The sequence below is a fragment of the Pantherophis guttatus genome, chromosome 1, assembly GCF_059756535.1.
Source record: "Pantherophis guttatus breed Tessera chromosome 1, ASM5975653v1, whole genome shotgun sequence".
NCBI lineage: Eukaryota > Metazoa > Chordata > Lepidosauria > Squamata > Colubridae > Pantherophis > Pantherophis guttatus.
In genome coordinates, this window is record NC_142063.1 from 105,935,505 (window position 1) to 105,958,431 (window position 22,927).

Consider the following 22,927-nt stretch of genomic DNA (forward strand, 5'->3'; position numbering starts at 1 on the left):
AGAATTTTTTTCAGGAGGATTGGTGCTTTTCCAAGTCCTGATAGTTGGCACTGCTTATTTGAAGGAACCTGGGAAACGCTAACCCTGCTAGACTGAATCAGACAGGCAGATGCTGTGGGAGAGAGAGAGTCCCTCAGGTAACCAGGCCCTGTATCTTATATGGCAGTGATAGCTAACCCTTTTGCCATCGCGTGCCAGGAAGGGGGGTGGGGAGGTTCGCACATGCACGTGCCCATACCCATAATTCTATGCGCCCTGCCCCGCGTGTGCAATCCTCCCCTCCTGGCACGTGATGGCCCTGTAGGCCCATTTTTCTTTCTCACCTGGCTCCAGACCCTCTCTATGAGTCTAGGGAGGGCGAAAACAGACTTCCCTACCCCCTCAGAGGCCCTCCGTAGGCAAGAAACGGCCCGTTTCCCAACTTACGGTTGGAGAGGAAGTGACGTTTTTTACTGTCCCCATCCTCCAGAGCCTCTCTAGAAAAAAAAAAAAATCTGCCTCCCAGCATCCATCTGGTATTCATCTGGCTAGCGTCCTTGCAGCAAATAGCAAACAGCCTGGTCAGCTTCAGCACATTATCGCAGCCCCAGCATGTGGCCCGTCAGGGCTCCTTTCCATTGAGCCCACCACCAGTCAACTGAGCTGAGCTCCTGCTGCTGCAGGGGAACACTGAAGCCTTTGCTGCTGAGCAGCTGATTGGCGGTTGGATCAGCCTCCTGGAATACCACCGATCAACTGTTCTAGATGGCGGTGATTACTGCCGAATCAGTGGTAAATGGCAGCGGCAGCGAACAGTGGCAGCTATGATCAGCAGCGATCCCTGCCACCTAGAACAGCTGATCGGCAGTATTCTGGGAGGCCGATCCAACTGCCAATCAGTTGCTCGGCAGCGAAGGCTCTAGTGTTCCCCAGCGGCAGCGAACAGTGGTGACAAGTGGTGACAGCAGTGACAGGTTAACCGCAGCAAACCCCCTGCCACAATATTCACTCTATAAGACACCCACTTTTTTGGGGGAGAAAAGTGCATCTTATAGTGCAAAAAATATGGTATTTAAATATCTTGTCCAGCATGTCTGTGTAGAGGAGTGAAAATGTTTTAACTTCTATTTTTCACAGAAGGTCATGATATCCAACTCCTCCACAAAGTAATTTTTAACTATAATTTGATTGAAACAAGCTAAAGTAATTTCAAATAAGAGGTTCTGAACTTGCGTTACTTAGTACAGATACCAATTTAGGGGTTTAAGTATAATTTTAAAACTATTCTTTGTCCAAATGGCAGTGATAGATTTTATTTCCTGTACAGAACTCCGGTGGCCCCTTAGCTCCCTGGTTTAGACAAAACAAGACACTATGATTAATCAGAGACTTCTGTTTGATTGATTGCTTAGTGTTAAGGAAAAGTGTTTCAATGCTCTGTATATAGACAAAAGGCCTGGTTATATTTTAGCTCAGTAAGTCAAGACATAATCATCTAAAGGTGCCATTGAAGTTTGGGGATCCCCATTTCTCATTAGAGTGACTGCTGTCCCTGCATTTTCTTATTAGATGACTCACCTCCCCCTATTACACAGAAAAATCCATTTTTATGTAAGCAAGCTCTCTACAGAAGAACTTCAGCGCAACTCATTAGAGAAGTAATCTTGTTTAGGGTCTATGTACGAAGTATTCTCCTTATGCATTTTCTCCAACAACACTATAAAAGCCGACCTATCTGTTTATAGATGCTCTTCTGTTTTTCACGCCCACTTATTGAATCGATTCCACTTAGTTATGAGAAAAACACCGACATCTTTAAGAATTATGATGCTCCTGTTTTCTGTACCCTCCAGTGCTTTGGCAGATATGCCAGGAAGCATTCTTCTTGTATCACAGGGGGTGGTGCGCAGAAGCAAAGTATCATTTAATCAAACTGACTTTGAGCAGTTGAAATCAGCCACTTGATGTTACTGTAATGAAGTTTTATTTTCTAACGTTAACAGACTCCAGATGCAGAGATATTCCCTCTGGAAACTGCATTAAAATGAATGGAATAAATAAAAACTCACCCACCCCTGACTCCTAAACATTTTTTTTTTCGTTTAGAAGCAGGATTTTGTGTTTTAGAAAGCGCATACAGTCTGGGATCAAAATCATCAATATGTATATAAATATGTTCTTATGGCTTCCGTAGCAATCCAACTGACGTATCTTATGAGTAAGAACAATGAGAGCTTAAAAGTATAGGTCTGACATAGATACTTTATTTGTGTACTATTTTTTAAAAAAAATACTCTCAATTCAAATTAATATACTGTGTGAATTTAAACTGTGAACTAGGTTATTTTAAAAATAAAAACCACTCTTCATCCGTAGAATAAAAACAACAACAACAACAAGGCAAAATTGCTGTTAAATGGAGTTCAACTCCTGGTGAGTGCAACTATGCTTCTTTCTTGCCTGTGTTATGCAAGTGATTTGACATTATTACCTTCTTTTATTTTCTTTAATTCATATAATATAGTACAGTAAGTTTTAAGAAGATTAGACAACTATGGAAATTATGTTGCCTAATTTTTCTGAATTTGGCTCAATTAATATGGGTTAACTACTATTCAACCTAGAGCTTTTGTCGCACATTTCACTTTTTGTATGGTCTAGAGCAGGGGTGTCAAACTAGCGGCCCACGGGCCAGATGCGTCACGCACAGGCCACGCCCACCTCAGCTCAGCAAATGGGGAAAACGTCGCGAAACATCACGTGATGGCAATGTGACGCCGTGAGTTTAACGCACATGGTCTAGAGGAGAAAATCTCTAATTCATCTGTCAAATAAAGCTAATTAAAAGATTAGCTTTAGCTGAGTAAAATTACTCCATGAATACAAAGGTTGAAACCTTTAACATACGAAAATAACCCACTAGTTTTTTTTTTTCTTTCGATAAAGAAATACAGCCTTTTATGTTTTTCCATAGCTGACTGGGGAATTCTGGAGGTCGACACATCTTAAAGTTCACAAGGTTGAGAAACATTGCATGAAATTCTCTCTCACACAATTTTAGTTTCTCAGTGGTAACTTATGACTTTCCAAACCCATAAACTTACAATATGTGATATACTAATGTCACTGCGTGCATTTAAACATGTATTAGAAGTCTGGTGTTTGGATCACACTTAATCTTAAAGTTCACTCAACTGAATCAGTTCATCAATCAGGTTGATTTAGAGTGAAATGTTCTAAGCTTGTTGATAGATTTATTCTTTTAAAAGATACAGCACATATTCATATTTTTTATTTAATTACCCCTCCACAAAATATTTTTCAATGCCAGAAGTGGAGAGTGGATGGAACTGGTATTTTCACAAGACACACGGTTATTCAAATATTCCAACAAAAATAAGCCAGCAAGCTTCTAAAATCACTTGCCTTCCATTAAAAAAAAGCTGTCTTCTATAGATAGCAACAGATCTGCAGTACCCAGGAAAAACAATTAGGAAAATTAAAATCCAGATACTTGCATGGAAAGAGTGTACAGCGTGATTTTTAAGAATTTCTTTGGACTCAAGAATACAGGTTTTCCTAAAGTCCTCCTGAACATAATATGTTGTTGGAAAATAAACTACATCATTGTTTATGCACTTCACTTGTTTGATAAATGCAGAGGCGGGCTTTTTGAGTAAGGGATTCTCTGCCCGGTTGCTGGGTGGCCATGGCCATGGTGGGTATGGCCTAGCCGGCCTCCTGCACCCCGGCCGGGGGGGGGTGTTTCCTTAACCTTCAGGAAGGTGACAATAGCCTCCCCAGGTTCCAGAGGCCTTCCGAACTTCCGGTAGGCCCATTTTTCACCCTCCCTGAACTTCCATGCACGCCCTGCACTTACCTGCATTCAAAATGGACTTACCTGCATCCGAAATCGCCCACTCCTCCCCTGGGAGGGGAGGGGTGGGCGGGGCCAGCCAGGAGTGGGATTTGAGGGTTCTCTGAACTGCACAGAATCTTAGCTAGAGGTTCTCCCAAACCCCTGCGAACCCCCAGCAGCCCACCCCTGGAAAAATGCCAATACTTTCTATAGTTTTGTAATAATCATCTGCTTCCAAACATACTCTTCCTACTTCCAACAGGAAATAAAAGGCAACACTTAAAACTGGCGTGAAGACAGAGATAACCAAAATAGTTGTTTTTAAGTATAAATATGCTCATGTCTCAGAGGAAATGCAGAAATGAACAGTAAAACGTGGAGGTTAAATATATAGTTAGAACATCATTGAATTAGTTATTGGGATTTTTTTTTTTTTACTTGCAATGCTATTTGAGTCTCCTTAGCAATTTGACATATTTAGAAACATGGTTACACAAATAACCCAAAATGCTGCATATAGTGTAATCACTGCTCAAAGTAACTCTATTTCTTCCCCTGGACAGATCTCTTAAATAAAAACATTTTTTTGGATACCAATGGACTTAACATACATATTAATATATGTATGATTCACTACCACAAGAAACAATGATGAAAATAATCATAGGTTTGTTTGTTTTTTTAAAAAAAAGATCAGATAGATGAGGATGATTCTATTAAAATGCCCTTGACTATGAAATGGAATCTCTCCAATTCAGAGGCATTTTATCTCGGAAAATGAAATAATGCAGGCAAAAATTGAAGGCTGTTGCTTTTAAGTCCTGAAACTAGGCTTCCAAACATAATCTAGCTGATCATTATTGACAACAGAGCATTAATGTCAATCAAAACTCTTCTTCTGAGAATATAAAATGGATAATTGTCATGGAACAAGTCCCCATAGAAATCTTCTGTTCGGAAACTAGTTAACCCTCCTCACAAACAGAGAAAGAAGTACCAAGTTCCTTTAACGAAACAGGAAGTGTGGATTTTATATTTTCAGATGTAAAAGTATGGAAGTAGAAAGAGCAGACACATTGGCTGCCTAGTGCAATCACTTCCAATAACTCTCAGCTGTCTATTATAACATGGTATAATACAGTGGTGGGTTCTAATCAGTTTTACCACTGGTTCGCTTTGCGCGTGATCGCCGAACTTGCGCTTTGTGCAAGCGCATTGAGAAAAAGAAAACAGGTGAGGCATGGCAATCCCCTCTGCCGCGCCTTACAGCTGACCAAAAAACAAACAAAATAAAGGTACGTATAGCGCAGTGGCAGGGGGGAGGGCCCAACTGACATTCCAACCAGTTCGCTCTCCTATGAAGATTTCCACTACTGGTTCTCCCGAACCGGGGAGAACCAGTAGCGACCCACCACTGCTATGATATATCCACGCATCAATTTCCTCAAGAAAGGCTCAAAAATTATTTCCTTATAAAAAATATTTGAGACACATGATGAAACAGTTGAATCACTTACATTTCAAGTCAAATAAGCACAAGTAGTCCTTGACTTACCGCCACAATTGAGCCCAACATTTCTGTTGCTAAGTGAAACATTTAAGTGATATTTCACTCCATTTTACGACTTTTCTTGTCACAGTTGTTAAGTGAATCACTGCAATGGTTAACTGAATCTGGTTTCCCCCACTGACTTTGCTTGTCGGAAGGTCTCAAAAAGTGATCACATGACCCCGGACGCTGCAATCATGATAAATATGAATCAGTTGCCAAGCGCCTGAATTTAGATCACATGACCATGGGGATGCTGCAACGGTTGTAAGTGTGAAACAGTCACAAGTCACTTTTTTCAGTGTCATCGTAACTTTGAACAGTCACTAAATGAACTGTTGTAAATTGAGGACTATCTGTAGCAAGCAAATCCCGAATGTGCAAAAATAGGTATTTTAGACCAGGAATCTCCAACCTTGGCAACTTTATGACTTGTGGACTTCAACTCCCAGCATGGCTGAGGAATTCTGGGAGTTGAAGTCCACAAGTCATAAAGTTGCCAAGGTTGGAGACCCCTGTTTTAGACAACAAATCTCAGGAAATTAATATAAATTGAAAAAGGACTTCCTGTTTGCTGCTGGCCGCCGCCAGACGTTCCTTTGGGATCGTCAGCTTCCACTGCCTGTCAGAGCCGCCCTCACAACGGAACGGCGGCTCGAAAAAACTCCGTTCCCATGAGGAAACGGAGATAGAGCCGGCAGGGGTGGGTAGAACTCTCTGCAGAGTCCCAAAAGTTTTTCTTTTACTTTTGGGATGGAGCGGATGAGATGCCCCATATCCCCAGCCGCTGCTCCGGGCTTTGGGAGACCTCTGCTAATGCAGAGCCAGGCGTCAAAAGCAAGCCTGCGAATTTGACAGATTACTCAAAGAAAATGTGAGCTGGACCTGTAATACTGAAGCGCAAGTATTTTACTTATCTTTTAAAAATTACTTAGGAGAATAGAGGAAGAGAAAGAGGAAAAAAGTTTCTTTTTAAAATGGCGTCTGCCGCGGCTGGAGAAGAGTTTGAGAGGGAAAGTTCTTCCGTTTTTTATTATTACAATGTAGCGGAATAAATACCACTGGCTACATTTGTAGACAAAACTCCGCTCCTGTTTTTGTTTTTCTCTTTTTTCCCTGGAGGATTGTTGCTGGCTGGAAGTCTTTTGTCTTGTTTTTTTTTTTTTTTCTTCTAACAAAGCCTGCTTAGGCGGAAACATGGCACTGAGGCTTGTGAAGTCAGACAAGCAAATAGGTGGGGGGGATTCCCCCACTAAGAATTTAAAGGAACAAGTTTTAACTCTTCAGTCCCAGAAACCTGATTTTAATATAATAGAATTTCTCTTAGAGGAGATTGAAAGAAGGGATGAGATTGTGAAGCAGCAACTTGAAAAATTTAAGCAGGAAACTAAGGAATTGGTGAAATCCAAGTTTGACTTTTTGCAGCAAAAAATTTTAAAAGCGTCAGAATTCATGATTCGGTTGGATACAAATACTAATTTACTAGAGTCAAAAATGGATGAAATTCAAGATAAATTGGACAATAGAATTCAAAAAATTGAAAATGATTTGTTAAATATTCAGGATTATAGTTTAGAAGAAAAATTTAAAATGGATGCTGACCAAAAGTCTGGTAATGTAGAAAATCTGCAACAGAGGATTGAAAAAGAGGTTCTAAAGATACAACATAATTTCACAGAATATGCAATAAGACTTAGAGGTTTGCAGGAAAATAACAGAGATGACTTAAGGAAAATATCTTCTGAATTTCTAGCTGGGATTTTAAAGATTCAACCTGAGGAAGTGTTTTGTAGGATTGACAGAGCTTATCGAATAAACTCCTGGACTGCCAAGCAAAGGCAATTGCCTAGAGATGTGGTAATCTATTTTTCAGATAAAGAAATTAGGAATAAAATTGTGCAAAATTCCTTCAATTCTAATTTGCAATTGTATGGAAGAAAGATTTGGATTTACAAGGAACTCCCACCTAAGATATTAATGGAAAGGAAGAAATTTGGCTTTCTGGTGTCTGAGTTAAAAAGGAGAAATATTCAATTCCGGTGGGACGTCCCAGTTGGTATTATATTGAGATATCAAGGAGAAAGATACCAGTTAAATACTGTTGAAAGAGCGGAAGAATTTTATCAAAATAGGTTGAAAATGAATTTAACGTCTTCAGATATAATACAGGATAAGCAGAAGGAGCTGGAACTAAAGACAGAGACTGTACCAGATAAATTGCCTTTGGATTTATCGGATACCCCAGCTGGATTATCTACAAATTTGAGAGAAGTGCCATCTGATTTTAATGTGATGACTTATCAAGGCAAGGACAAGCATGGAAACCAATTAGAGGATATACAAGGGATAAAAAAGAAACGCGAGACACAAAAAATTAGGATGGAAGTCAAACCCACAAAAAGAAAACAAAAAAAGAAATAGGTTGTACAAAAATAGAAATTTCTAACCCAAGCAACAGTGAAGCCAGTGATTTTAAAATATGAATGATTATGTGAAAACATAGAGGAGGCGACATATTGGTCAATATCATCCTGAGGATAGTGGCAGATCTCTGCATTGCCGTAATTTTGGGACATGGAAAGAGCCTCAAATTGATGGTTTTGAATTATCTACTTTGAAACTTCTTTTTGTGTTGATAAATATATTATAATTATCTTGAATTATAAGGCAAGAGAATCACATTGGGACATGCAGAAGATCGGGTTGTTACCCAATACGATGATGGAAATTAATAATCCTGATGAAACCCACAATTATTATTATATGGAATATAATTATAATGTCACTCGGGTGGTTGTTTTTACTTTTATATATATAAGAAGATGTTTACTACTGATGGGGGCAGATATGATTGGAGATCTTGAATAAACTGTTGCATCAGCAAGCTATGTTACCCTATTATGGATGTTGGTTTTAACAATCCAGTGGAAAGACTTCAAGAAGATATTATATGGACTATAAATTTAAAGTTATTGTCTTTTCTTTTTTTATTTAGATATAATGGAATATATATATATATATATTTTTAAGTAGTGTGGGCAGTGAATTAAAGATATCAAGAATTGTTGTGTATGGTAAATTTGTAAGACAGTGGGTGAATAAGCTAGCTACAGACTGATTAGTTTAAGAAAAGGGATTTTTAAGTGATACATTTAGGGGAGTGGAGGAAATGGATAGAGTGGAATAAATGTTAAATTAGATTTTATGGGGAGCCCGCTTTGAAATGTTATTAAAGTAGGACTTATCGTATAGTTTTAAAGTGGAAGGTGGTTTTGAATTGTTGCAATAATGTATAGATATAAAACACTATTATGCTAAATTAGAAGTTATTTTATAATAGTTATAGTATAATGTGTTTGTTTTTTTTTGTTTTTTTTCTCTTCTTCTTTTCTGAAATGTATGGATAAAGGGGGATTTATAATACTTTTAGTAAGTAAAGGTCAGTATTTTGAGGAGGGAGTAAGTAATCTGTTATGAATTAGGGTTTTTTTTTGTTACGAAGAAGTCACAGGGGGGGAAGGGTGGGGAGGGGGGGTTAGGGAGGGTGGGGAGGGGGGGGAAAAAGGGGGAAAAATTTGTATTTGAAAACCTTTTCAATAAAAAAAAAAAAAATATAAATTGAAAAAAATGCCATTCTCTTTTGCATGGTATTTCTGCACATAATTGAGTGGACTGTTTTCACAAACCTTAATATCAGAGAAACTATTCCAATGATCATGAGATCACTAGTAACATTTATTTCTAGCACTTGTTTGACCACAGATTGGTCACCAGCTTCATTCTGTTAATACAGGTTGTGAGCTCTTTGGATACAAGTTTAAGAATTATCTGAAGAAAATGTAAAATGCGCCTGAATGTAGAAAGTTCAAGTGGACACTCAGTAATGAATCCATATGTCTACCCTTATTAATCTGCCCATAATCCAGTTCCTTGGATAAATTTCTGTAGACACATTTATTGCAGTTCCATTTTCCAACATATCTTCCTGTATATTATTTATACAGCAGCAGCTCTGTTAATTTAGTCCAGCTGCTTCAATTCTGAATTATTCTCTCCAGAAACATTGATACTACTGTGTTGTGATTTAAAAACGCTTTACCAAATGACTCCCTATTCTGCATAGCTCAAATGAAAAGCAATTCTAGAGAAAAAGGCCAGCTTCCAAAATATTTAAAAAACAATTGCAAAAAGAGAGAAAGAGAATGGTGGAACAGAAGACTAAAATAGAATGGATCACACTTCACTTGGAGGATTTCCCTTACACCAACAACATGCAATCATTTGTAATAAAACTAGAAATAGCAGGCAGCCAAACTATCTTTAAGACCTAGAAAGAGAACTCACTATGTCTTTCCTAGCTATTTTTTTTGTCACTGCTGTCAACTTTCTTTTGGGCATGCCCAATCTGATGAGATCTTACTGTGTCTTAAATGTATTTAAGTCTACCTGTTGTAGCCTTTAAATGACAATCAATAATTTGAAGCTGCTATTTGGTGGCCCCAGTAGACAGATTTCCTGTTCATGCAAATTACAGCTTCATAAGAAGAAACTACATACTTTTGGATCAATACAGGGCAGAAAGATTTAAATCACAAAAAAATTGAATAATAATTATTTTCTCCAATTCTAGATGAGCTGGTATATTGAAGCCATCTTTTATTGAAGGTATGCTTAGACCTTGTCTGTTCTATTAAGTAAAGTAAGCTTGGAATGCCCTGGACCATATTAACCTGCAAGTATGGAAAAGTCAATTTTGAATACTTCTCTTCGTTAAAAAAAAAAAAACCAAAATATCTTTCTACCCCAAGCTTAACAATAGAGAGTAGCCCCAACAAAAAATATGCAATGCTTAATGTGTTAATCTATTGAATTAACATCAAAATTTGTTCCAATCTATGACAGATTTTTAAACAGACAGTGTAGTATTTATAGAAACGACAAATGGCAAACACACTTTTAAAAAGACACATTCCTTCACATTAAAAAGATACAAATGTTCTCCCATTAGTTGTTTTCTCATGCACATAGTTGCCTCCCCATGTAGAGCATGATTTTACTGATGAACAAATGCTCTTATATCTACCCTTGTATGGAAGTTATGAAGCAGTCAACATGTCAACAACAAAATGCTTCTTTTAATCATCTCTCACACTTCTGCACTTGCATTTAGCACTGTGTTGCTAGAATGCATACTGTAGCAAACTATTACTGAAGAAAGAAGTTAGTGTTCTCTGTATTAATCACATATTTTTAAAGACATCTAGCTGCTTGCGTATATTGATTACCTATAAACGGGATATAATATTTTGCCATTTTATTGACATGAGCTAAAAACATCACTTTTTTAAGCTATGAAAAATAAAATTTACACTGGCAAGTAAGACCAAAATTCTTAAAGTTAAATCTACCATCCACGTCATTTTAACTTGGTTTTACTACAAACAAACAAACATAGTGAGGTTTTAAGTTCTATCCCCAAGACGAAAGTACAAGAGGATGAGAGAAATGTCTTGTGATGCTAATAGAATGCATCTATTTCAGGCCTGTCAAACTGGCAGCCTGCGGGTCAGATATGGTCTGCGCAGGCCACACCCATCCCAGCTCCGCAAAGGCATAAAACATCACGATACGTCACGATATGAAAGGGGTTTGACACCCCTGCACTAGTGTGACACTAAAGCCCACTCAGATATCCTACATTTTAAGCTGGGTAATGCTTTGGATTCAGTTGTGAAAAACAAAATAATTAAATACACATAAACAATAATGTGCAACTGAGGCTTCTAGTAGTCTGTCTGAAAAGCAATAACACCAACCTTACACAGTGGGTTTAATAGATATCTGGCTTAATGCCTGAGGTTTTTGAAGGTCAGGCTAACAGATTAGGTTCATGCCAGGGGGATGCTGTTCCATAGTGCAGGTATTGTGACAAAGAAGGCATGTCTCCTGGTTCATGACAGAGGTCAATGTTTCAGAGAAAGGATTTAGAGCATGCCTAACTTGATCTGATGCAGAGGTGGGTTTCAGCAGGTTCTGACCAGTTCTAGAGAACTGGTAGTGGAAATTTTGAGTAGATCGGAGAACTGGTAGTAAAAATTCTGACTGGCCCCACCCCCATCTATTCTCTGCCTCCCAAGTCCCAGCTGATCGGGAGGAAATGGGGATTTTTTTTTTTTTAATTTGATTTATATGCCGCCCTTCTCCGAAGACTCAGGGCGGCTTACAATGTGCTCAGCAATAGCCTTCATCCTTTTGTATATTTATACAAAGTCAGCTTATTGCCCCCACAAACTGGGTCCTCATTTCACCTACCTTAGAAAGGATGGAAGGCTGAGTCAACCTTGAGCCTTGGCGAGATTCGAACCCTGCAGTAATTGCAGGCAGCTGGTCTTAAGCAGCTTAATAACAGGGTGCCTTAAACCCTTGTACTACCAAGGCTCTTTTGCAGTAACCTTCCCCTGGAGTGGGGTGGGAATGGAGATTTTACAGTATCCTTCCCCTGGAGTGGGGTGGGAATGGAGATTTTACAGTATCCTTCCCCTGCCACACCCACCAAGCCACTCCCACCAACCCATGCCACTTCCACCAAGCCACACTCATAGAACCCGTAGTAAAAGAATTTGAAACCCACCACTGATCTAATGGGACAAGCAGAATCAAATAGATAGAGATGCCTTCAAATAACATGTGCCATGTAGGCTTTACAGGTGATAGCTGACATCTTGAATTGTACCTGGAAGTCTACTGAAGCTGCATTCTGAACTAGCTGCAACTTTCTAATCCTCTTCAAGGATCATCTTATTTAATCACCTGCAATAGTCCAACTGAGTTGTGACTAAGATGTGAGTGATCATGACCAATAGCAGGCATCTAATCAATGTTTACAAATGACATTCTGGCCACGACAAACATTTGCTCCTTAAACCCATACTGTGAGTCCAAGAGGACGTTAATTGCTTTTCAGTTGTGGGTGAGTGTACCACCTTATCCAGAGTCAAGGATAGAAAATCTCCAGATCCAAGAGGCTCTTAAGCCACAGCTATGTGTTCTTAACAGGGTCAAAGCAAAGTCTGTTTTTCCCCATCCAGATTCCACAGACTCCAGACAATGGGGGGAAATATTGAGCTGCATGGAGCAGAGATCTACAACTAGTATCATCAGCAAAGTAATGATACTTAATCCCATATCAATGGAGAACCTTATGCAAAAGTTTTACGTACTGTAAATAGGAGACCCACCAAAAAACTGTGCCTCTCACTCCCAATCTCCCTAAACCAGTATACCATGTTCCAGAAGGGTCAGGATGGACATACTACCCACATACCAAGCCTGCCGAAGGTCATTAATAAGTGTGATTTATGCCTTTGACTAATCAAGTTTGAAATATGAAAATATGACTGAAATGAGATCCAAATAACCCACGCCCTCCAGCTTTCTCTGGCACTGTAAGATTACCACCTTTTCAACAACCTTCTCTGGGTAGGGAAGGTTGAAAACTGGATGAAAGTTGTCCAGTTTTATTGGCTTCCTAAGAGCAGTTCACTGCTTTATTTGAAGTTGGCAGAACTGTCCTCTTTTTCCAAAAGCATTCACCATGCAAGGATCCAATCACCTGTCATCTCCTGGGAAGCCTTGAGCAACCAGGAGGGACATGGATCTAAAACACAAGATCAGAGCTTAAAAGCCAAGGTTCCTGTACATTTCATTAGGACTAACAGGATTAATCTTTCCTTGTTAACTAAGCATAACTTAATTCTATGGGAACTGCACAGAAGAGATCCAGTTCAAAGCAAATGCAAGTGACTTAATCCAACAAATGTTTAGGACAATTCTCCCAGGGGACCTTTAAAACCTGACTTGATTCCTCTTTACGTAGAAAAGACTGGGTCACCCTAAACAGGCCTGCCTTTTTAAAATTTATAATAAAACAAGAACTGAAAAATAATACATTTTACTGCTCTTATCACCACAATGTAATCCTTAAGGATGTTTACCTGTATACTTGGTTGGATTCTCTTTGTTTTCCTCTAATAGTGCTCTTGGATCTCATATACCATTTCATTTCCCAGAACTCCTCTGAAAACCAAGAGGCCTCTACACAGATGCAATTTGATCCAAAGCCATAGTTACCTTCTCATTCCAAGAGGAGTCTAATGCAGTGATGGCTAACCTTTTTGGCATCGCGTGCCAAAAGCGGGGGGAGTAGGGGGGGCGCGTGCGTGTGTTCCCACACCCATAATTCAATGTGCCCGCTCCCCTGCGTGCAATCCCCCTGCGCTCCCCCGCTTTTGGTACGCGATGACACGGTGGGCCCAGTAGGCCCATTTTTCGCCCCCCCCAGGATCCAGAGCCTTTCTAGGAATCTGGGGAGGGTGAAAACAGCCTTCCCTAGCCCCCTAGAGGCCCTCTGGAGGCCAGAAACAGCCTGTTTCCTGACTTCCGGTGGGCCCAGAAGACCCAAAAATCAGCTGGCTGGCATGTGCATGCGCACCGGAGATGAGCTAGGGCAATGTTCACGTGCCCACTGATATGGCTTCATGTGCCACCTGTGGCACGTGTGCCATAGGTTTGCCATCATGGATCTAAGGTCTTAGTTGAACCATACAATAGCATGGGACAACTCTCTGTTTGAAATTCAACAGGGTCTATGAGGCACCTAGGGCAGGTTTGACAACGAAGTCTCCACCCCCCCCCCACCCTTGTGAGGGGTGAGGGCTGAAATCTAAAGTTAACAGGGAGTGATCTAACCAGGTCTTCCCAAAGTGAAAGTCTAATCAAACATCTAATTTCAGATCTGTAAAGCAAGGGAAAGGAATCTGCTCCTGCAATAAAGGATAACTTTATAACTAATATTTTCACAGTCAATTATTGTGGGATGATTTTTTTGGTCTTAATCAAACCAGAGAAATACACTATCTTTTTACATTTCAGTTTGCTATCTCCTCTCTGTAGAGGCATTATTATGCAATGCACAGTTTTAGCACTGACAAGAATGTTTGTTAAATTTAATTAAAGATATTAATTTTGCAAAGAACAAAAATCACTGAGCCGACTGCTTCTCTTTTTTTCCAGATCTCCCTTTGGAAAATTACCTTCATTAGCACCGATTCACTGAGCTTCTCCCTGTTGACAATTTTTATAGCGACCTTTTGACATGTTACACAATGAACTCCCAACTTCACAAGTCCTGCGGAAAAGAAAGAGAAAGAACATTGGTTAGAGGCATATTCACTTCTATGGCTGTTGACAACTGCATCTTATTCGAATCTCTTGGGTATACACACACACACATTCACACACTTTTATTGGCCCTTCTTCCTCACACAATAATGGATACATTTAAAATTCATCCTGCAGAAACAAAAGTGTAAGTGCCACATTTAATTTTTCCTACGGTTTATGGAATTCAGTTTTCCCTAATTTACTAACTAGATCAATCAGAATATTGGAATGTCTAAATTACAGTATTTGTGTCTACATACATTTTCTTAATCTATGATAAAATCTAGCAATAGGCAATAATATTGAAATGTCTAACAAAATGTCTAGTGCAGTGATGGCTAAACTTTTCGGCACTGAGTGCTGAAAAGGTTGCGGAGAAACGTTGCTCGTGCATGCACATGCTTGTCACGGCCACGCTCCGGAAAAGCCGAACTTCAAAGTTCTAGCGCACATGCATGTCCAATGATCAGCTGGCCGGCGCACATGCGCACACTGGTTTTTGGCACTGCTGTGCACACAAAGGACAGGTTGTGCATGCATGCGCAGAAACCCAGAAGACAAACAGGCAAGCCGTGGATGCCGAGTGACATGGCTTCGTGTGGCACTTTGGGCACGCGTGCCATAGGTTCGCCATCATGGGTCTAGTGCTTATTAAAGGTAAACTTGTGCATCATTATTTGAAAGCAAGTCATACGGAATTCAATCTGGCAGGACATTTTATTAAACAACTAAAGCTTAATTATGTAGGGAGAATCAGCTCATTCTTTATCTTGGTTTTCAAGAGCTCCAATTATCAACAAAATTGCATAATTATTTCCATCGTCCATAATTTGCAAGAAAGCCACCGTCTTAGCATATTGTATTTATCTTTTTAAGCCTACAGATGTCTTTCAAAAGAACAACCTAGCTAATTCAGGGCACCTAGATGCAGAGGAGTTGTTTAGAGATACAAAACACCAGTCTACATTGCCATTTTTTCCCCTGAAATATTCCATTGAATCAGTGTTCTCCTAAAACATAGGATAAATATTCAAATGGATTACTCATCTGGATTACTGCAATATGCTTTACATGACTACCCTTGAAATGCATCCAGAAGCTTCAACTGGTACAAGATGCAGCAGCAAGAGAAATCTTTGGGACCTGTTGAATGACCCATGTTCACTGTTACCTGCACCAAGTAACAGTTTGCTTCTAGGTGCAATTCAAGGTGTTGGTTATGACCTTTACAGTCCTCCATGGCATAGGTCTAGATTACTTGATGAACTATCTCATCCTGTTAGGACAAGCCCACCCTATACATGCTGGTAGAGGAAGCCTGCTGAAGATCCCATCGGTCAAGGAACTCCGACTGATGTGATCCAGGAGAAGAACCTTCTCTGTGGTAGTGCCAGCCCTCTGGAACATCCTGTCCCCTGGGATGAGGTTTCCCCCCATCCTCCTATCCTTCCACAAGGACCTGTGGAAGACCTGGCTTTGCAGGTTGACCTGGGGATCCAATAGGGAAGTACCTCACCGGAGGTGGCTACTAGACTAATTAACTGAACATACCTTTCTCCTGTGCTTCCTGCTCCCCCTCTGCCCATCTTTTTAAATTTCATATTATTATACTTCCGTTGTTTATTTTTATTGTTTATTTTTATTCCTTTGCTATTGTTATGTTTTCATATATTTTTTTTTCATTTTATTGTTGTAAATCGCCCAGTGTAGCCCCAAAGTGAAATGGGTGGCAAATAAAATTATCAAATAAATAAATAAATTTTTGTTTCCTCACAAATAGAAATGGATATTCTATTCTAGGGAAACTTTTAAAAAAAAACTCCTTAAAATATATCTATTCTCTCTTTTTTTTAACAAAAAAATCGTATTAAATCCTTGGATTATTAAGATTATTATTTTGTATAGGTAGGTGTCTAAGGCAATTTGAGAATTGTAGCCAGAATTTGAAGATAATGCCAATGAAGGAAGAGGAATAAATGCCAGGGATTTTTTTCTCTCTCCATACTCCAGTGTAGTTTCAGCTGTTCGAATAACAACTGCACTAATTCAGTGAGCAGAAAAGAACTAAGGCTCATCTGCAGGGGGCACTCATGAACGCTTTGAAATGCTGGAAGTGAGTTAGGTTATTATTTCTTTTTTTAATGCTGTTGCTTGAAAGCCCATAAAGACAACACTCTGTAACTCTGTTCATAACTGCACCCTCCCTGCAAAGCTGTCACTATAGGTAGGCAATTTTTGCTAGAGCTGAATTAGCAAAGACAGCGATTGTCAATTGTGGGAAATTCTGGAACTCAAATTCTGGTAGCTGTGCACATGATCCAGAACTTGACTCTTAGGACCAGGTCTTGATAAATCTCAAAGCAGGAACAAATCAAGTGGGAGAATGAAAAAAAAAACAACAACCAACCACCACCACCTCTCCTGAAGGATGTCTGCCTACTCTCCCATTCTATCAAGGTGGACACTCTTCGGGTCCCTTCTTTGAGACAATGCCATCTGAAGGGATCCAGGAGACACCCACTCTCTGGAAGGATCACCCCTCTCCTCCAGCACATAGAAAGACATTAAAATTTAGCTTCCAGCTGCCTGCAATTACTGCGAGTTCAATTCTCACCAGGCTCAAGGTTGACTCAGCCTTCCATCCTTTCTAAGGTAGGTAAAATGAGGACCCGGTTGTGGGGGCAATAAGATGACTTTGTATAAAATATACAAAATTATGAAGGCTATTGCTTAACGCATTGTAAGCTGCCCTGAGTCTCCGGAGAAGGGCGGCATATAAATAAATAAATAAATAATAATAAAAAAAAAACCTGCCTATTTCATTGGCTGTTGGGGCCAGGATAATGGGAGTCCCTGTGTGGAGGAAGGTAATAGATGATCTACTAAGGATTTGTCTTAACTTTAATTGAATTTATTTCTTTTTGTTTATTTCTTCTTCCTCTTCTTCTTTTCCTTCTTAGGCAAACCACCCAGAATTGCAGTTGTTCAAGCTGGAGGGGAGGGACAGAGAGAGGATATACATTTCTTACAAAAATAAACAACCCCATGCCCCAAACTGGATAATTTATTCTAGCGTCCATGTCAACTCAGCCCTTTTATCTTTCTCTCCCTGAAGACCTTTGTCTTCATTTCTATGTTGTGGAATAACCTTAAGAGTGCAACTTAGTATTTCAGCTGTTTAGGGTCCTGTTAGGGTGCATCAGTTAAAAAAAAAGAACATGATAATCTCTTAACAGAATTGCTTAGGAGTGGAAGTCTGTGACTATTTAGACTCAGAAGGGTTTTTGGTTCAGTGATGCAACTCTAGTCTGTCAAAACCGTTAACCATTATTGTTCAAATCAATAATCATTACTTAATTCTCAATGTATAACAATTGTGTTGCTTCTTTCCACAAACTTTCATTGTATTTATTTCTGTAAGACAATGGTTTTCAACCTTCCTAATGCTGTGACTCTTTAATACAGTTCCTCATGTTGTGGTGACCCCCAACCATAAAATTATTCCTAAAACCATCGAAAATATGTGTTTTCCTATGGTCTTAGGTAACCCCTGTGAAAGGGTCATTCGACCCCCAAAGGGGTCGCGACCCACAGGTTGAGAACCACTGCTGTAAGAGCAGCAGCTACTCTGTGAAGTCTTAAAATAGTCTGATATCATCACTTTGGAATACACAGTATATGAACTCTGAGATACCACACAGTTCCCCAATTCTATCAATATGTATCCTGGTTTTAAAATGTATTTCTTAGCTCCTTAATACAACAACACGTTATAGTTTCTTTTTAGAAACAATTTCTATATCAAATTTACAATATCAATATCAAATTTACTCGATGCTGAATGTTATCGTTTTGCAATTCAGGATTTCATTTTTAGTTCATTATAATGTTCACAAAATTATCAGGTCATTTCACTTAAATGTTTATTTTGACAGAAACTTACTTACTTACTTACTTACTTACTTACTTACTTAGTTTAATAAGAATAAAATTTCTAAATTGTTACTGCTTTCCCAGTTAGTATGTCTTGCTATAGAATAAATTGATCACCTGTCAGTTTTATGATTTCATTAACTCTATAAATTGAATTACAAATCACCAACACTAAGAACAGCATCATTCTGTTTGGAACATTCCCGATGTTATAATATTTAGTTCAATGGTTTCCAATCTCGGTAACTTTATGGTGTGTGGACTTCAACTCCCAGAATTCCCCAGGCAGCATTGTCCACATATCTAAAAGTTGTCAAAGTTGAAAAAGAGTGACTTAGATTGATTAACTCTTAATTTCTTTACATATCAACTACACCACTACTTTTTTTCTGATTAAAACCTAAATATCTTTTCTTTGTTACTCCCAAAAAACCTCCCTGACTTAATGATCTAGATGGCATTTCCTCCTGTCAGCTCCCACATACCCAAGAGCAAGGTTGCAGAAACATCTGTTGTCTGGGACAGAAAATATCTATGCGTCCCCTGTGCCAACATTAGCCTAGTCGACAAGTTTCCTTTGATCTCAAACACTGAGCTTCACTAGAAGCAGAGCTTATAATTTTAGGTCAGGGAAGAAAAGGTGGTGTGGGGGTGGGTGGGGGAGGACAGAACAACAAAAGTGAAGCTAACATCATCTTTTCATTTTTAATGAAAACCTGATGAAAGCTCTCGGGTGTTTTCTACCAAAAGAAATAAACCCCAAGATAGAAGAAAAGGAAAGATTGGCTCAAGAACAAAATAGCAGGAGGAAATATTCAGGAGATGCACCTGTTAATGGCACCCTGACAAATTCTATAGATGGTAAATACGCCTACACATAGATACTTAAAAAGATATAGGGCATTATTGGGAGGGAGTACACTCTGGAAGTTAATAAACAGATCCTACATATTCATTTATGGAAATCATTCCTGCAAAATAAGCATGCTTAAAGTTGTAACTTTTATTTTGTTTGCTGTGTAAATGCATTGAAGAAGAGGCATAATCTTTCAACATGAAGGCTAGTGAGCTGTCTCACATTCTGGAGGTAAATGCTGAAAGATAGACTAATACATCACAATTTCTTTCTTTTTATTCCCAACAGTCATATCAATTAATTCCTATATTGTACATCACATACAAACTCATGTTCCCCTTCTCACATTTTTTGGATCACCTAGACCAGTGATGGCTAACCTTTTCCGGACCGAGTGCCCACTGTGTGTGCGCGTGTCCCAATACCCAAAATGCAATGTGCGCATGGCCCCCGCACATATGCCCCACTCCCTGTGCATGCATGCACAGGCCCCCCCCACACATGCCCCACCCCTCACGTATGCACGGCAGTGACCTGAAGATCAGCTGGCTGGCAGGAGGTGCACGCGCATGCACAGCAGAGCTGAACTGGGGCAACAGCTCACGTGCCAGCAGAAAGGGCGCTGCGTGCCACCTCTGGCACGCATGCCATAGGTTCACCATTACGGACCTACACCAAGCCTCAAGTGAAACTATTTTTAAAAAATGTATATATATAAGTGGCTTTGGCTATCTGGTGATCCAAAACCTCTGGAATAGCTTTCTGACAGTCCTACATGAGTTGTTTGACAGTATGTGTATTTGTATATATATAAATAAGAGATGGAGAGAGAAGTCTTCTATAGCTCATAAAGGTTGGAACAAATCCAAGATTTGTAGGGAAGATGGAATTCATTTCTAAGTCAGTGATTCTCAACCTTTTTTTCACCATGGACCCCCTTTAAATACCTTTTGTGGCCATGGACCACCAAGACTTAATATTTAAATCATTACATTTCTTCAAGATCTCCTTCGTAGATCCCCTGTGATGACATCTCGCCCCCCCCCCCCGCGCCCCGGAGTCCAGAGACGGGTTGAGAACCACTGATTTAAGTTATCACACTGGAAAAGGCTGCCTACAGGATCTATTACATCATTCTCAATCCACATATATAAAGCTGCCAGATAATACCACATAGTCATAGATGGTGAAATAAGCTTCCTGTCACTATAGGGAATACTTTCAGAAAATATTCTCCAAATTTATGCTAACAAGGAACCGAATTTCAGCACTTAATGACTTAAACTCTCTCATTGTATATGGATAATAATGTTTACTTACTTGCCTCCAAGGGACTCTACAAGGATTGATTAATTCTCATAAAGAATTTTGAGAAGGAATATTAAATCTGATGTTAAAGCAAGCATTATTACAACATTACAACAGAATTTAATATAGGGAAGAAAATTAAGGAATGATAATATGCTTTAACACTACTGTTTTGTCTGAACATTCAGCAATATACCATATTTATCCTCTGGGTTAACTGTTATCCTTTTTATAAATTTAAAATCATTATAGCCATAGAAATCAAGAATTCCATTGTACATTAAAACCAATAGGATGAACTACTTTTGTCTTCTAATTAAGACAATGTTTGTTTGCTTAAAGGAACTGTTAGCTATAATTATTGTGCATGAGATTATAGCCTGTTATCAAGTGATACCCAAAATATATGTTGTTGTTTCTAACTGTACACAAAGATAGATCAAATTTCTTTAATGGACTAATGAAAGTGTTCCACATTTTAATGAGGCAATTTTAACCACTGGCTCATCAATGCTAATATAACAGGCTGTTCATGGGAATGTTTGCAATAATTGTTCTTAAGCTGAATATCAACTTTAATTACAGACTTATCTAACCAAGCATTGTGGTGCCTTACTGGAATCCTTACATACTCTGCCGAAATTGAAAACAATAGATAGATAAAGCAGAGGAATCAATGTCCTTCAGTTAATTCCTTTTCCATTGCAGGTGTAGGTACACATGTGCAAGCTCTCTTCACTTACCACCCTTCACTCTAGAAAACACAGACACAATTCAAGCTGATTTTAGACTTAACAGCTTGGTTAAAAGCAACCCAAAAGACTTCCTTCAGTGTCATGGAAGGACAAAAGAGGTAATTCTACGATTACTTATAGCTAGTTATTGAAACCAAACCAATCCTTCACAGTTGCTTACCCAAAAGCAATCTAGACAGGGACAAAACAAAACCCAACAACAACAGGACATTGGGAGGAAATCAGTGGTGAAATTCAATTTTTTTTACTACTGGTTCTGTGGGCATGGCTTGGTGGGCATGGCAGGGGAAAGATACTGCAAAATCTCCATTCCCACCCCACTCCAGGGGAAGGATACTGCAAAATCCCCATTCCCTTCCCCACTCCTGGGGAAGGGTATTGCAAAATCTCCATTCCCACCCTACTCTGGGGCCAGCCAGAGGTGGTATGTGGCAGTTCTCCGAACTACTCAAAATTTCCACTACCGGTTCTTCAGAACCTGTCAGAACCTGCTGGATTTCACCCCTGGAGGAAATGAACTATTGTGGCAATAGCATATACAGTACATCTGGCTTTTGGCAAAACCAAGCTCCTGTGGGGGAGAGAAAATTATGCCCTCACTGTCAGACAGGAAGAATCAGGACCACATATTAAGTTCCAGTTAAACTGATTTATTGCTCATGCCTATAAAGAAGAATCAAATCAGTTAACAGTCAGCAATAAATTGGTGCTAGTTAAGAGTTAATCGACTTGGATCGCATGTGGAAACATAACAACTCCAGGCTAATTCCTCTCTTGACTCCACCTCCAGACTCTCCTTCTCTTATCCTTTCTCCCTCAAACCTCTTGTTCTGATCACTTCTTCTTCTGATGATATATAGACTATATTTCAAGTTTCAATATTTTTTGTGCCAGATATATATAGAAGCAATACAAAAAAATATGTATGTTCCTGAGTGTATAATATTGCATTGATTGTATATATTTTCAAGTGCCTCTTTAAAGAAAATAAAGACTCTGAAAATGTAATAAATATCAGTGTGGCAGCTATATCAGTAGCCAGTCTTCTTGGTACATGCTTTGGGTAGGAATCAGGGGTGGGTTCTACTTACCACCGGATCGCAACGGGATTGCGTTTATGCTTCTGCACATGTACAGCTCGCTGATGATGATATCCGGGACAGTGGGCGGGGCTTCCCACCAGTTTTACTACCAGTTCTTGCGAACCGGTTCAAACCAGGGGCAACCCACCACTGGTAGGGATCATTTCTTTCCAAAGGGCGAAGTCTTCACTAGCCTTTGGAAGGCTAGAAGAAGCAGGGCCACCTTTGCCTTGAATAAGCAAGGCACATATTCCAAAATAGGGAATATTCCTACAGAGAATGGCTGGTTTTGAGATCTGTCCCAACATATTTTGTGATAGGAGAGGACCTTCACTAGATGCTCCTGAGTTCTCTAGGTGGGTAGACAGAATTTACCTGGGAAAT

The 22,927-nt window shown here is 39.4% G+C and overlaps 1 protein-coding gene across 12 annotated transcripts in view; it reads right to left on the reverse strand.

The window, feature by feature from the left end:
* BRSK2 (BR serine/threonine kinase 2) overlaps window positions 1-22,927 on the reverse strand; it is a 467,655-nt gene that overhangs the window by 211,956 nt on the left and 232,772 nt on the right. For all 12 annotated transcript variants that reach the window (XM_060687737.2, XM_034416848.3, XM_087880323.1 and 9 more), the window contains exon 2: window positions 14,480-14,574. In XM_060687737.2, coding sequence (XP_060543720.1) covers window positions 14,480-14,574 — 95 coding nt within the window. The remainder of the gene's footprint in view (window positions 1-14,479; window positions 14,575-22,927) is intronic.